At 37.1% G+C, this 17664-nt stretch overlaps 1 protein-coding gene across 1 annotated transcript in view; it reads right to left on the bottom strand.

The window, feature by feature from the left end:
• The window catches only part of RAP1GDS1 (RAP1, GTP-GDP dissociation stimulator 1), a gene marked incomplete at its 5' end in the record, with an annotated part of 65613 nt that extends 48948 nt beyond the window's left edge, over positions 1 to 16665 (bottom strand). Inside the window, one exon of the mRNA XM_010291101.1 lies at positions 16558 to 16665. Within this exon, the coding sequence (XP_010289403.1) occupies positions 16558 to 16665 (108 nt within the window). The remainder of the gene's footprint in view (positions 1 to 16557) is intronic.
• Positions 16666 to 17664: the final 999 nt, after the last annotated feature.

The raw sequence follows: 17664 nt of genomic DNA, 5'->3' as shown, positions 1-17664 counted from the left end.
CTCCCCCTCCTCCTCCTCCCTTTCCCCATTCTCAGGGCTGCAATTGATTTTTGACTTTGTGGCAGCTCCAGGACAATGCCTGCTGCCTCTGAGCATGGCAGAGACCCACTCGAGTTGACCCTGAACAGAAGCCAGCAGAAGCCGGGCAGAAGTGACTCACATGGGTTTTGTGGCTCACATACAGTACATACATGCTTCAGTGGCTGGGTGCCAGTGATGTTTAGGTGACCAAAATGGACTAAGAGGAGAGAACTTCAAGTCTGGATTGCAGTAATGCCTCTCTATTTCTGTATTCAACTCCATCTTGGGATGCTGGCCTTTGGCTAGGACTACTCATCTACAATATGTCAGTGATGACATCTGATTATAAACAGATTAGGTATAAAATGAGGATTGATTAATTTCAACATATCATGTATAATGTAAGTGCTAATTATTATTAACCTGTTTGCAGTCTAGTTAACTGCAGTTTTTGAAAGGCACTGAGAAACCCTCACAGAAGATATAATGTAAAAGATCATATGGCTCCTTTAGGAAGCTTTTATAAGTTCTGACACACAGCGTATACTTAGTAGATGTATTCTCCCATGGATATATAAAGATGAAAGAAAAGTTTGCATTCAGAGAAAATCATGTCAGGACTAAAGACTGGCCCAGACATCTTAGCTGTCTGTTAAAGAAGAGATCCTCCTTCTCCCTTAAGTTCAAAACTGAAAGTACAGAATTCAAAATTGAAAATGTAGATATCTGTGAACCTGTATGAGTAGGCAGGAGACATTAATGCATTTTCTCCTGCCACGCTCCTGAGATATACAGTATCCAGTCTTATTTTTATGATCTGTAGTTTGATGGACTCATTACTGTGCAAAGAATAAATTACATAAATAGAACAAAATATATCCTGCAAGAAGTGGGAAAATAAAATTATAAATGCTTCTCCAGGCCACATGTGTGTAGCAGATATGCACTGATTTATTTTAGTAAGATAAGCAAGTGAGCACCAATAAAAGCACAGGGCTTAACAGACCTGTCGGAAATTAGGAAATCGCGCTAGCTGGGATCACATAGATGAAAACAGACCACTGAGTTTTTTCTTGCTCTTATGCAGGTGTGCCTCCTGTACTGCTTATATTCCCCCCTTCAAACCAACATCCCACTGCTTCTTGTTACCCAGTCCGAGTACCAATGTCAAACTTTTGCTAGTCACAAAAGAGGGAAGACTGATTATTTTGACCCGCAGCAAGCATATCTCTCCTATCACTGAGCAGGGACGCACTTACCTCCCCTCTACCCTCAGTGCCTGCTCAAGCGTAATTGTTTGTGGGGAAAAGCACATTATTCTGGCATCAGGCAAAAGAATAGCTACTAACTATGCAGCCCACAGTGCTCTCCAATGTGTTTTTGCTAGTAATTGCTTGGGTGTAAAAAATACCATGGGGCACTTCAGCTTGCCTACTCCAAGTCTGCCTAAACTCTGCTCTTCCTCCGCAGAACACTTAAAATTTACACTTGGTGTAATATACAAATTAATCCAGTGTCAAAATAGAGATGTGACAGTATGACATTAAATCCTTGCAGGTAGTTTATAGTACATCCTCCATATAAGGCATCCTAAGGGACTGTGCCAATAAAATTACTGTTAAAACCTCATGCACATTACTCTAAATTGTCCTGTTCTTTATGTGCAGAACAAATGCATTTTTTTCAGGGATTCTGTCTTTATCGCATTAAAGTTCTAATAAAGAAGGTGGGGAAAAAAAGAATGTGCTGAAATATACAAATTAATTTCTTAAGCCACATTTAATTGGCAGACATTTTAGTTATAGAAAATCAATCTTTTTGGTGGGCTTTTGAAATGCTTACACAAGCAAGGGTATTTTGATTGCAACAAGATATCTTATATATAAACCCAAAATTGCCTTGTTAAATCTAGCATTTTTGGTCATGATTTTTATATTTTTTTTTAAACAAGGAGGGCTTAACAGGCCAATGATGCACAGGGCTGCCCTTTGGAAATTGTGAAGTCTGTATGAAGATCTTCAGCCACTCTTCACTTGTCTGAAGAGTCAACTGTACACTCAGTTCAGGTAGTAAGTGTTGAAATACATGGCTGTAGAAGAAAATACCCAGTTGGAGGTTTTGAAGATGATTTCAGCACAGCTGTAGGTATAAGCAGTTTGTCTGTCTCTTAGAAGTTCCCAAATGGGACAATTACTTTGTGGCTACTTACAAACATGAACTAAGAGTCTTGTATATGACTCTGTGCACATGTATGCATGCAGTTCTAGACCCCGTTCTGTAGGATGCACTGAAGGTATAACTGGTAGGAGGGGACTGCAGCTACAGACAGCACTGAAAAGCAAGCCGAGATTTTTTTCTCCTTGTTTTCCACTTGCAACTAGAGAATGGCATGGTTGTTACGGCAGGGGCATTAGGAAGTACGGATATAGACTGCCCATGCACCTCTGTCTCTTTTTCGCTCAGCTCCATATAACACGAGTCCTGTATAAATGCAGAAAAGGCAAAGGGACATAAGACAGGGACAGAAATTAAGGAAAGTGTGTGTATGTGGCATTATTCTTTTGGAGAGAACAGTGAAGGGTCATGTTTATGTAGCAGTATTTTCACTGTGATTGTAAAAACCATGATTTGGCTTTCCTTCTGCAGAACGTAAGACTGGAAGATCACACACCAATGTTGCCAAAAGGCTAGTGCCCATACCACTGCCTGGGGCTAGAAGAAACAGTTTGGGGCTTGCTGAAAATTAGAAAATGCTAATGGTTTTAGCATAGGTAACCTTGCCTTTATTTGTTCTCTTCAGAGGCTGGAGAAGGCCTGCCTGGCTTCCTGTCTACGTGTATATGCACGGAAGAGGTATTATTTTTTAAGGATATGAATCTGCTGCATGCTAGTTTCATTCTGAGCATCCTAGTAAATCATTAGAGGCTAAACTATTTTGAAAACTTATTTCAATTGTAGTCTTTTGAATTGCTACCTCAATGTATTGTCAACTGTAGTCGGAGCAAGTAAAACCAAAAGTTTCTCTAAGAGCAAGAAAGATCTAGGTAAAATCTTCACCACATAATCTCCTTCCTTGCTTTCTGTAATGGAGAAAAAGGAAATTATAGCCAACATTAATCAAACGCTAGAAGGTTACCATTATGCTTACCAGTTTAACTCCTTCAGCAGAATTGCAGTCCCTTTCAAATCTGTTCAATTTGTCTCTTAAGGAAACCTAACAATCTAGGACGCCTGACGTTAGGGTGCCACACCTCAAAATCCTTTTGCTATATGTGATATCGAGATCTCAAATGCTTTCTTTTAAAGCCTGATTTTCAGTCTGCGTGCACAAACCCACCCACAGAGCACCCACTGCCCCCTATCTTAAAGCAAAGAAACTATAGGACTGTAATAATGCTGCCTTAGGAACAGCCCTTTTGCACACAATATAACACAGTGATGTGCCATGGCAGCATAATTGGGGGAAAAAACTTCTAAGGTTAAACCTGCAGCTTTGGATGTCTCTATATCACCAGATATCAATACAAAGGGTATGTTAGATCACATAGTGCCAAAATCTTATTAATGTCATAGCTGTGTGATTAAAATGCCAATATCCTTGCTTTTCATGGTTTTTCCAGTGCCTGAAGTCAAAATAATAAAGGATGTGGGCAGGAAATTCTTTAATGCCATAGATCAGAGCTGGAGAGCTGAGCACCGTGGCTACCAGACTGCTTAATTAAGTAGCAGAAATCACTATAGGAAAAAATCCAATGAGTGTTTCAAATTAAATTCTACACTCTCTCAGCTCTATTTCCTGTGAAATTTCACTCCTCTCTATTCACTCTTTTCTCCTCTCTGCATCATTTCATCCACTTTCAAGTGAAAGAAAAGGCAGGAAGGGGGAAGGAAAAGGCAAGGCATATCTGTCAGAAGTACTACTACTTGGCCCTTGCTAGCCGAAGAAGAAAACTGTAGGTTCACCGTTCCCATTCTCTATGAAAAATGAATTTAAGTTACACTATTAGATGTAGCCCAACAGTAGTGAATGCTAGCACTGCAATAATTCCCATGTTGTGGAGCTTTACATGAGAAATGAGGCACACCACAGAATTGTAAATGAGCAGCTTCCTGAGTGTCCTCTTTATTAAGCCAACCGTGTTTGCAGTGTACTCTCTTGAAAAATTTATGTATTTCTAGCTGCAAAGATGTTTTATAAACCTCCTGAAACTACTGCAGAAAATTACCTTGGCTTTATAATGTTCCTCCTACATGTACTCTCATCAGAAAGAGAAAGATGAACACATGAATAAATAATGATAAGCCACGTATATCATGAAAGGAACCTTCCATCTGCTCTTTCAGAAGCCAGAAGGGAGCAGAATGAAGGGAGCAAGGGATATCTTTCTAACTGGCACATCCTCCTAACCACCACAGTAAAAAAAGTTCACGTGACCAAGAGCAAGTATTGATGCTCTCTCCATATACGGCCTCCCTCGAGAAGCACTGTCTGTCTCTCTCTCCATAGCCTCCTACTGTATTTTCCAAACCACAGAATGGAGATTTTAGTCTGACTACAAAAGCACAAAAAGTGGGTTGTGAAGAAGCTCAGTGAAACAAATGGTGTGCTCTCATGCAACAAAGAATGCACCACTGATAAAAAAGCTTTTGCTTAACATACCTTAGCCAAAAAGACCATTCCAATTATCAAGTTGTTTTTAGAGAAAAAAGTCCTCTAATAATAATCTAAATTTATAGAAATAAATATACAAATATAACTTCCTTTTGGCATGCTCCTCCTCACATGGGGAAATCCCCACAAATACAATCTGCTTGCTCACCTGTCCTTCAAACTAGACCCCCAGGAGGCGGGGAAGGAGGACTCTCCCTTAGCTGTGCAAAAGCTTCCATCATGGTGTTTGCTCTGTTCTGCCTCTGCCAGCAGCAGCAGGGCAACTTCAATTCCTATTTTTAATGAAGAAACTGAGATAGTGCACAGATGTTTGTAATTAAAAACTCAGCTCTAACAAGGAAGGAAGGACAGATGGAGAGACAGATTCATCAACCAACTAGCTGCATGATTCCCACTGATTAAATTCTCCAAAAGCTATGTCCAAAGAATAAAAGTGAATTTCAGAATGAGACCCACCCCTTGAATAGCCTGTTGCAGGTACCAATGAAGTAATTTAATAAAAATACATGCCAGCTTTGCCTTACACTTAAGAAATATGCACATCAGTACTTGCACAGATATGTCACAGCACAGGGCAGAATATTAAAGTTAGGCAGCTCGGACCTTCTGAGTTCCTGAACTGGATCTAGTTTAGAGCCCTGACACAGTTTGGTGGATTTATCTGAGCTGTGAGTTCCCCCACTCTCCCTTCTGACTCACCCTCTGCAGGAGGTAACCTCTTCGGTAGCACAGCTGCTGACAGAGTTTGATATTAGTGACTCAGCTCCCAAATTCGTTGTCTGGCATCTTAGTACAAATGTCATCTACAAGCATCTTCTTGTTTTACTCAGCCTGTGTGGACATTTTAATCTGCCTCCTCTGTTACTTGTACTAGCTGGACTTACTACAGGACCCTGGGTAAAGCCTTACGTTCCCTCATGCTTTAGCTTTTCAATCTGTATAACAGAAATACTAGGCCCGTAGTGTAAAATCCTTTTTCCAAATTCATTTCTGTTTAAAAATCAAATCAGATTTGAAAGCTGAGCATTATATACACAGGAAATGTTTCATATTCCTTTTAAGCAATCTCTTAAGACTGTTCTCAAGCAAGCTTAAATGCCTGCTGTAAAATTCTGCCTAGTGCTTATTGGAAGAGTACCTCTACATACAAAGGAATTTTTTAGGTACTGATGTTTTTAAAAAGTTTTGCTGCTAAAGTAGCTTAAGGAAAAGCTAGTCTAAAATAGATCATGTTTGTAATCATAAGGGACTAGGACAAAACTGAGAATGAAATTTCAGACCTGACGTTGTGAATTGCATGATCACTAACTATTTTTTGTAAAAAGCAGGCCTTGTCCTTTGGTTCTGTATTGCATTTCAAAAATGCAATCTAAAAAGAAATTTGTCAATTCTATTATCTGGAACTGCTATTCACTGATGCCTTCTGCAAAGAAAATATATATAATATTTAATCTTTATTTGGCACATTGTGTATTCACTGAATAGCACTTGGAATTTAACACTTGAATAAACATCATTTAACTATCTGGCATTAACTAAATACATCACTATTAAGAGGAATTTATGTAAAATATAATCCCACTAAGCAGCAGTGATTATCATTCAGTATCATTAGGGGATGTCAGTTTACTGGGAGACAGTCCAATAAAAAGCAGTCACCTTGATTTAGTATGTTCCAATTAAATAGGTATACTGTAATAATATATTATGTACAGCACTTATGATGAAACATTTCTGGATTATGTGTGTACAGTGCCATGAAAAGGCAACAGCTTCATGAGCTAAGATGCAACAAACATTCTTCTTCAGCAAAAAGGAGGAATGCTTTGTAACACAGTATTTGAGCCAAAACTCCCTCTTACAAAATATCCATCACAATCCCCAACTTTCAGAAATGAATTTGACTAGAAATCTCCCCAGGTAAACTTAATGGACTGCAATGAACTTAATGGGCTGAGCTGGCCCAATTCAATTTGAACCTCTGGCTCGGCTACAAGAGATTATCTGCACCACAAGCAGACTAGAAATTCTTGCTTGTTTGAGTACACTGGCCTAAAATGCATGTTTTTCGTTTGACAGCTTCCTACCAGCAAACCCTTACTACTGATGCAGCTATACTGTCAAAAGCTACAAAAACAATACACATCTGTTTTGTTGGTAACGTTACTTTAAGAAGGATGTGGTGTAAGGTATTGTAGCAAAGGAATTTTTAGCCAGTAGAAACTGTATCTGTACTAAGATGGTTTGCAACCTCACTAGTGCAAAAGCAGGTCTAAGCCTTCCCTAGCAGCAGAATATAAAACCTTCCTCAGGGTTTTATGTACTATCTTAATTTCCTCACCAAAACTCTCTCTCTCTATGAAAATACTCCTGTCAAAATTTTTTTCCTCTGTAATTCATTATGACCATTTATGTGAGCATAAGACTTGATTTTATGCATACAAGCCAATCAAAATGATTTTTGGTCATGCAAAATATTCCCAATTATGTTAAAAGTTATATTAACTTCTACTAGTATAAATGTTGTAAAACAATTCAATGGCAAAAGCTAAATCTTATGTCATGCTTTTTCCTTTATTTTTATAGCTTTATACTCTCCATCAAGAAAAACAGGTTGATGTGACAGTCAGCAAAGACAGTATACTAAGAAATAAACTGGAAATCCACCTTTGAAGGAAGAACACTTTCCTTGACACCTACTGTCATATAAGAATCAAGACTGATGGTAACCCCAAACAAAAGAATTGCTAAAAGAGGTTGTACATACTTTGGCTCTGAACTTGCAAACGCTTTGCCACATATATAGCTTTATTACATACAAATATACCTCTTGAGCCCGGTGGGACTACCAGAACGTAAGTATCTATGTCTTTAAAGGTAAGAATATATATAAATGTTGGCCTTTCAGGACAATCAGGACCTTTCTTTTCATTCCTTTCACTCTGTGAAAAGGAGAATTTTACTCTGTGTTCTAAACGTGTTTAACTGCAGTAACATAGTGAGCTAAATCAATAGAGATACTGAGTGTAAGCAGTTGTTGTAAGAGGCTGTGGTTATTATGAAGATATGGCATCCATTGCTGGTTAGGTACCTGCATTTAGCTTGTTGTTTTCTTTCAAAGATTTTATCTTTAAATCTATTCCTCCCTTCTCCCATTTCTCTTCTTCCTCTAAAAAACGTTATGCACTACTTTGTTCCTTGTTACTCATCCACTTACTTTCATTTCTTCCTTTTTCATTTCTATTCCATCTCCCTCCCTTGGTTTCAGTAGACATTAAATACATTATCCCTCCACCACTGAAGTCCAAGGAAGCTGGATCAAGGTTTAGCAGTTGCTAAACAGACACCACTTCAAGTCTCCAACATGCAAAGAAAAGAAGTTGTACAACGTACTATGGGTAGCTCAGTGCTACTCTTAGTATTTTTGTAGTTTCCAAGACAAACCAGGAATAATAAAGTATTAAAATCTTTGTCATGGACTAAGGTCACCGTCTTCCTAAAGAATACTTTAATCTCAGCAGATAACTGTAGACTTCAGTAGACAATTAGCAATAATACTATTTTGTTTTTGTCTTTTTTGAGGAGGATGTTTCCTTTTCATGGATATACACCATAAATGTCTGTTGCTTCTTTGAATGTTCAGGCTGGGACACTTATCAGGATATCAGGACTAACATGCAGGTATGTCTCTGCTGTGTCTGAGTATACATACATCCACGGGTGGCCTCCTCCTCCTTCTAAGATCACAGGTGGGTGACATACACTAGGGATCACTGGAGGGCAGATCTGAGTAGGATCAAAAATCCACCTGTAACAGAGACTGCTGCTAAGAAGAAAGGGAGATGCTAAAGATCAAAGAGCAGAGAATAGCTCTATTTGTCATTGGACTTAATTCTACTAGTTATCAGTTGGTTTTATAAGCCACTGATCCAATTCGTACTATTGTCTCCCCACTTGCTTGTGCTATGCTACCTTGATGTGCTTGTGCACTGGTTTGTGTTTACAACTTACTTGTTAGTAATATGTATTAAATCTGTGGGGAGGTTGAGTGATCTCTTTTTATGTATATGAAACAACAGTAGCCAAAAGTTAATCCTACATGTGAGGGTCAGAATAGGGCCTATAGACAATTATTGTTTTGTTTTCAACTATAATGCTGTGCAAGCATTCACAGTCATGACAGCATTGTTACTTGGTCACAATCCACATGAAATGATTGTCACCTCATTTACACCTCGTTTTACTCTTTACAAACACTCTCTTCAGAACAGAGAAAGGTTAGTTTGGTGATGTTTAAGGACAGGTTTGCTTGAGCAAGCTGTGAAATGTAGAGTTTTTTCTCCATGCTTCAGCAAGGGAAAGGAATAAGCTTAAAATGTCTAGCCAATAGGAAAAAAATAAAGTGATTTCAGGTAATGTTTATACCTTAGAATAACTCTGCTAGGACAAAAGGTTTTACAACTTGATTTTTTCTGTGTTTGGGGTTGGAGGGTAGAACATCTTTTACTTTCATACTAATGTGTGAGAGGATAATGGAAAAAAAAGATTAAATGACCGTTGCTTAATCCTGTGTGTACTAAAGAGGTAAAAGATTTCACTGAAATCAGATGGCACTCTCATGTGCTAAAAGTTAAGCAGATAGCAGCTTACCTGACTCTGCAATGAATAAAAAAGAGTATATACACTGAACTGTCAAAAATTTGAGGGTGGTGAAACACTGGCACAGGTTGCCCAGAGAGGTGGTAGATGCCCCATCCCTGGAAACATTCCAGATCAGGTTGGATGGGGCTCTGAGCAACCTGATCTAGTTAAACATGCTCACTGCAGGGGGGTCAGACTAAATGACCTTTAAAGGTCCCTTCCAACCCAAACTATTATATGATTCTATGAAAATGTCCAAAAAGGAAACAGATTAAAATAAGTAAAGCTCTCATATTTTTATAAACCAAAGGCATTAATAGTGACAATAATACATTTAAAAATTTCAGAGAAGCAATTTTTTTTTAGTTGAACCCTGAATTTAAATATTACAAAACATTGTCTCTAAATTCTCCATGATTGTTCTGCTCCAGTAGAGGAATCGTTCCATCTTCCATGGCCAGTGAAGATCAGAATAAGGAACAGCAAGTAAAGGAAAAGCATGAGAACTAACTAAATTCAACAACATATGGAAGTCACAGCTATAAAGAACAGAATAAAATGAAGAATTTCCAACTCAAATATAACCTCTGTGTTAACATATGGTCGTGAGAACTGGAAATCCACCAAAACATTAAAGACAGGAAACTAGATGCCTTTGAAAGCAAATGCCTACAGAAGATTCAGGGCATTGGATGGAAAGTTTAATCACTGATGAAGGAATGTGAGAAATCTGCAGTCTCTGCAGTAATCCAACATTTTCTTAAGCACTCCAGATGCTAACACATCCTCCTCTGTGATGCCATCAAATAGGAACCAACGCGTTTCAGAAAACCCACTGGTGATTTTCAAGAGAAAACCTGAACAGAAGCTTTAGGTAGGAGGGCTGAGCTCAGGATCTCAACACCACAGAGCTGAACAGCAGGAAGTGATGGCAGAGGCTTGCTAGCAGTTGCTCCGGAAGTCTGTAACATGATGTTATTTTCTCTGATACAACACAATGAGTATACTCAAAACAAAATATGGCTACAGTATATAGCCAAAATATGTTTTGGGGCAAAACAAAATAGCATATAGAAACTGCGTTCATGACAGGGAGAAAAATGACATGCCAAAGAAGCCTTAGAACAATGCTGACATTTCCAGATTCAAACATGAATTTAAAGTTTCCATGTGTCATTTGATGGTTCTTTGCGTTACCAGGTATCAGCATAGCTCAACAAATAGAAAACAGGGCATCTTAGCCAACCACATCTTCAAGGTAAAGTGCATTATTTTAAACCTTCTTCTTTGAATTGCAGGAGCTTTCAAAAATTTCTAAATTCCTTTCAAAATTGGGGTCCTGCTCTCTCACTTAAGCTTATCTTTATCGGTGTGATTTTGCTTAACCGTTTTCACACACAAACTTGTAAACTCATACTCTTAGCCTCCCAAAAAGTATATGTAAAAAAATGTTTCAAATGCATGTGCTAGCTTTTGCACTTCAATTACATGTCAGACATTTTTCAGAGTCGGGTCCTGAAGGCTGGGATTAGTGGGCATTTTCAGCCTCTTACACTGCGTATATAAGAGCCAAAAATAACATTCTCATCAGATTTTTAGATTTCTCATTTATCAAAACTGGGTTATTTATGTCTGCTATAACTTCCTGTATCTGAAATGCAGCATGTCTAGACTAGCAATAACACTTTTTTTGTTGTTGTTACTGCAATAATTATGTCCCAGAAGGCCTGTAGTTTAAAAGAAAACGTCTATTTCCTTCTTGTTTTCTTGTTATCAGGCAGTCCTTTCTTGTGGACCTCTATTTTAGGATCTTAGGATTACTGCACTTTTTTGAGAGGCACACTATTTATGAGATGGGTCTTAATAGGTATGAATCTGTATATGTTGATATAAAACGATGGTCAATATTGTTTTTTGTTGTATTTCCCTATACAATACAATTAACCTATTGTTCCCTAAATCCAATAGTAAATACCCGTATTTTCTTAGGGTGGAAGATAAAAAAATAAAGCTTTTACTACTACTTCGCAGAAATGTAAGCATACGAGCTTTCAAAATATTTTCTTCAGTGCATAAATGCTTTACTCATTCTTTTGACAAGCTTTTTTTTTTTAAAAAGAGATTCCAAGCTGCAAAGCATACATTAAGCTATCATGTTTTTCTCTGTTAGTTTAGCCTGCCATTGATTAATGCCTAATTTAAAAATATCTGAGCCAATAAAATCATAAATGGATGTAGTTGTACTCATTGTGCCACAGATCTTTTTCTACATATAACTAGTTTGGTTCTAACTACTATGTTATTTGAATTATGATAGTAAACCATCTAACATTGTACTTTTAGAACAGAACTCTTGAAACCAATAATTGTCATCTTTTTCATGAGGTAGGTTTTGATTTCAAAATAGAAAGTACCTTGAGCTTGTAACATTCAGCTGTTTTCTATTATTCACTATAACAAGATTCAGTAATATGGCCAGTCTAATGATGCCACTGGAGCTGGTGTTTTAATACCGTCATTTTTCTACAGTATTTGCACTGAGAATTTCTGTTGGTCAGGAAAGCAAATATGCCTCCCTTGCATTTTTGGCATAACTTTCAATACCACTTGTACGTAAGAGAATGAGATTTCAGCGAATGTTCTTCTGTAAGTTGTCATTAAAAAAGAACCCCACAAAATACCCTTGAATTCCAAAGTTGCTAAATATGACAGAAACTTAGCAAAAATATCAGAGCAAATATACAACTTTGATAACTATGGCTAAGATCTTAAGGTAGATGGCTGTGGGCTGCAGACAAGTATATGATATTTGTGTGTTGGTCAGAGGGCAGCCTGAAGCCCAGGGGGAAGGAACTTGCTCACCCTTCTGCAGCGAGCACAGGGAGGTGACACAACTGCATTTCTCTGAGAAAAATGCATCCAGATTCACCTACCAGAGCTCTCCTTCCCCCAATTTCCTCCTGTGTTTTTTTTCTGCAGACTTCATTACTTTTGTTCTTTACACACATTATTATAAAGCAGCTACATGATAAGCTGTTTATTACTCTAGCCCATTTTTGGGGGGGTAAGGAGGGAGATAACCCCTGTTTGTAAAAAGTCTCAAATTATAATGTAAGGGATTCTGACATATTAAGTAGAAAATTAAATATAATTTTGCAATGCGCAGTTAATCTCAGAAGGTTTTTTTAAAGCTGAATCAAAAAAGCTGCAGAACCTCAGAATCATATTCTCTGACAAAGTAATACCTTGGGTTTTCCCTTTTCTGATTGTTATGATCATTCTATGCTCCATATTACTGTAAACAGTCTGCTTCCAGATCAGCAAAAGACAGTAACACATCAAACTATGCCTATATAGAAAGAATCAAAATTCTATGGAGCAGACAATGGTGTGATTTGGTTTAATATATAGTTTTTAAAAGAAAACACATGCAACATATGAATCTCACATCCTGATTCAGCAGAAGCCAGAAGACTGTGTTTCATTCAGTGCATGGTTGAGCTCTATTTCTTTTGCTGTTAACATTGCTTATGGATCATGAACCACAGCCTTCCTTAAAAAATCTAAATTATGGGAAGTTTAGCAGCCTAAAGATGGTGGGTGGAAAGAGATCAAGCATTCGTGTTTTACCTTCAGAAGTAAGGTGGACAGAATCTCAGCTTACGTGAATGAGGTGGATCCACAGAGGTAAATGGAGCTGTGCTGACTTACATTAGCTGGGAATCTAGACTAAGGCTACTGCATGTCTTCATCACTACAGGCCTTATAGGTACAAAGTCCCCAGCTACACCAGATGACTTCACTGGGAATGCTGAAGGAAGTCCACACAAAATGAGGTATGTTCTTATTATTCTAAAGCATTTTTAATGCATGTTTATCTCCCATTCTTCTGTCGTTGTTCCCTCTTTCATCCTAAAGTCCCCAGTTTTATCTTGTGCCTCAAGCTAGGCCGTATATAACTGGCATCAGCCAGACGTGCTGGTGACAGATAAGAACTACAATATCTGCATAAATAGGAATACACATCTTTCTAAACAATGTCTCCTAAAGAAACCATCTGAGCAGGATTGTCAGACGTGAAGGGCTATACAACCATCTCCCTAGACAAATAGTAGCTAAAACCATTTAAATTTGGCTTGCCAAATATTTACCAGCAGTTATCCCATTCAGCAAACTATTCGATTCACCCTTGTGTAGTATAGCATATATGCGTGCACCTTAATTTGATTGGTGTGACAAATGGCAGAACTGCTCATAAAGCCAGACAGGAGGTATCATGTTCCAGGGCACTACAGCCTGTCTGGGATTATCAAAAGATCATCTGTCAGAAGTGTAAAAAACAAAAGAAAAAGCAGCAGATTACATAAAAAGAAATTAAAAGCTACAATATTCATCACAACTTTGCCATCTCTTTCTATATGGTAGACAATAGGGGAAGAAAGTAGTTTGTAACATTTCAACATAATGAAAAGTTAAAAGACTGTATGCAAAGTAAATGGAACGATAACTGTTACTGTATTGTTAGAGACTAAGGAATTTAACTTACGTTTCCGCAGCAACCACAACCCTATGCTGCATGCATGCAGTTAGCAATTAAAAGCAGTGTAATGGTCTCTGAAACATTCATATGTACATGCAGTATGCCCAAACTGAAGTTGAGGAAATTATTATTTCCTTTGTTAAAAATCTCAGTGTTGTATTAAGACACGGTTTAACTGCTGGTTTTGGCTGGCAGTAGATGGGAGTGGGTTGCATTAGTATATTAGTAATATACTAAATTTTGTAGAAGACAAAATAATATTTTTACTCCAAGGCTTAATGAGTTGTCACTTACAATACCACCATGAACCCCCAATGAAATCATAGTCTTATAAAATTCTCTTAAAATAACTCTATTCCTTGCATGGCTTATTTTTCTACTGTTACTCTAATATCATGATTTACTGAACTATAATCACAATGTGTACTTCATTAATATAATCATACACATTGGAATATACTAAAGGAGAGCAGAATAATTGTTTGAGAAATCATTTAAATAATTTCTGTGTTGCCATTAACATGTAATTTTATATAAAAAATCTGATTTCTAATTATTATTGTATAATAATTTATACACAGACACAGAGACACAGTGTATATATACGATACGTACTGATATATATATCAGACATATTCTGATACAGATATATCATATATATGATAATACACACTGTAACTAAAACAATCAATCAATTAATAAAATCCATATTAAGATGTTAACTGGATGGATGAGAACTATAAGAAAGGACATTCATTTGTTGTTTGGTTAAAGGAAGGACAGTCATAATATATTGGTAGCCCAATAATAACTCAGAGACTGCAGCATTTAGAAAGCTGATTCTATACCTATTTGTTGAATCAATCTGTTACATGCAATTTACCTCATCATCTCTGAACTCTTTTGAATGTACTGTTGTTCTCACAAATTTATTCCAAACCAGAAAACGGTCCTTTTTAAGGATTTTTTTCCCCAAATCATCAGACTATCTTGAGAACTAAAGCCTGTTGTCTAAAGAAACTCAACAAAACTTAGTTATTGAAGTGTCTAATTCACTTGAAAGGGAATTGATATACAGGTTCCTAAATCACCAGAAAGCCGTTGAAAAAACTGTCCTATCTAACCCATCTAATTTTCAGTGAGTTATTTTAGTTGCCCTCAACCTTGGGCAACTGAAAATATGTGGAGTTGTATATCATATGGCAGCTCGCAGGGTCATATTCATGTTACTGATTTACACTTATAGAACACAGCAAATGGTGGAGGGATTATAGCTAAATTTTCTTAAACTTCTACCCAAAAGAGAGAGGTCAAAATCCTAATAATCTGCTTATCTGATCCGGCAGCTACAAGACTAGAAGAGAAAAGATTTTGGAAGGAAGAGCAAAGCCCTTGACTGAGACAGAAGACAGTCATCTGGTTGCAAGGAAGCATAGGTAAGTTTGCTGTACATTACTCAAAATTATTTTGGATCTGCCAAACTTGTTCTGTGACACAGCTATGTGATCTTCATAGGCAAAATAGTAAACTCTGTTATTTACACTAAGTACTTTGTTACTTTTCATACCATCTTCTTTTTAGTACTTATTAAGTATTAGACTTAAGAGTACTGGAAATACCAAATCCAATTGGACGTTGGGTTAAAGTATTGGAGACACCTTAGAAATAAACCCATGAGAAACATGATTCGGCATCTTCAAAAAATGGGTTGATCTATAAAACAAATATTTTATTATTTACTGGCTGACATCTCCTTGCAAAATAATCAGAATTAAAACCCCTCTACCATTAAATGCAGGGACTGTTATAATCCATATTTGATTTGATATGGATGGTGCTTACATTCTGTTGCGAAAAACCTCATGAAGTATTTTACACCAACTAAGCCAAAAGGCTGTGATTTATAGAACAACATCATGGGAAAGAAACAGGATATATTAATAGTATGTACTTTTGAGTGTATTGATATTTACAATGGACTAACTTTTTAAAAGAATTTCTAATCATGGCTTGTATCTATCCTGACAAGTTTTTCGATCTGAAATTGTACACAGATTTTTCTTCTGCCACCATCTGAAGCGCTAAGAAAGTTAAACTTGGAAAAGCCTTATAAGCTGTCATCTTCATTGACCATACCTTTCTACCTGCTGTGAGTGGGGACACGCATTCTACAGCTTTTGAGGAAAAACACATCTTGTTCCATTCTTAAGTTATTTTTGTTATCATACCACATGTCAAATTTGGACCATCTTTGGATATCCAGCCTATTTCTGCTAATTGAAAGTACTGGAAATAAGAAATATGTGATCAGAAGTATGAGGAATAATACATTACAAATAGAAAACTATACTATTCTAACCAGAATTAGCAAGCAGTTGCCATATCCCTATCCTATCAGGCTTGTTTGTCGATCCCAGTTCTTTGTTTCTTGAGTGATCAATTTGAAAAGTAATTGTGCTACTTCATCATATTAGAAAAAGGACTGGACTACAGCTGTTCCAAATATCCGGGTATTTACCTGTCTGTCTTTGTTGCTACCTGAATGTTAAAAAAAACAAAACCCAGAACAGCCAATCCAGCAGCCCACTGCTTAAGTCAGTCTTTCTGCCACATTTTACTACTTCCATTTTAATTCACTGATCTCATCATACAATTTAAAATTTGAAAGGTCCATACAACTTACTGTTTTGTGCCAGAGCTTGAAGCAGACAGTCCAAGCATCCCTCTAAGCTATCTGCTGTGCTGTCAGTGGTTGTTATCTTCAGCTTTTTCAGGGCGTCACTTAGATTATCTGCTTGATAAACACAAAGAAAAGAGAAATCAGTGTCCTCATCAATGTGGTAACAGCATTATAGCCTTGAATGTAAATAGTTACTGTAAAGTAAACAAGATCCTGTATCAATGAAGGCGGCAGGTATGATCTGTATTCTGAGGATACAAAAAGCCAGGAGCCAAAGGTTATAGATGAAATTAAACTTGTCAAATTTAAATATACATTAATTATTCTGCATCTAAGAACAGGATGCCAGCAGGCACTTTATGAAATGCCACTGAACAGCAATTTAGCCATCAATATTTTCTCAGCCTAGTTGGTGCAGAAAATCAGCAGCCGTTTCTTTGCTTCTATCCTTGTGTGTGGGGAAAAAAACATGATGGAAATAAGCACATCTTGATTTTTTTTCATCAATAAAAGGAAAGTAATTGAAAATGCCATTTTCTGCTTGCTGTGTAGGCTTCCATCTTGGCTACAGATTCACAGATCCCTAGTGCTAAGTTTATAGCCTTTTAAGTATTATAACATTTTCTACCACAATGTTACAAGCACCACTGTTTATATGAACCATGTTAACTCTTTAAATTCAACCAATCTATAAAAACATAAGGCATCTTCTAGAAATAAGAAAGTTCTATTGTGGATTTCAGATAATTAAATAACTCTTTCCTCTTTAAAAAAAAAAACAATGAACAAAACACAACACCTAAACCGAAACCACATAATATAATCCTGAATAGTTGCATATTTTTTTCCCATGTAAGTTGGGGTAATATGACCACTACCATTTTGAATATTCTGTCTATTCATGAGCAAGGTGTAAGTGTTAGCAGCTGCAGCCCAAGACTCTTTGGTTTGCCCGCTGATAACTAACCTCATTCTGAATGGACTATCCTTTTAAAAAATGAGTGCTGATTCAGTTTCCATGCCAACTCTGTCAGTTAGCAGCAAGTGTTACTCAAAACAAATAATGTTACATAGTGTCTATCTGTCTCTTTTTTTTCCCCAGTGGCTAAC

This window comes from Phaethon lepturus, unplaced genomic scaffold, assembly GCF_000687285.1.
Source record: "Phaethon lepturus isolate BGI_N335 unplaced genomic scaffold, ASM68728v1 scaffold2830, whole genome shotgun sequence".
Taxonomy (NCBI): Eukaryota; Metazoa; Chordata; class Aves; order Phaethontiformes; family Phaethontidae; genus Phaethon; species Phaethon lepturus.
Note: the sequence above shows the minus strand (reverse complement) of the source record. Positions and strands in the feature narration are given on the sequence as shown.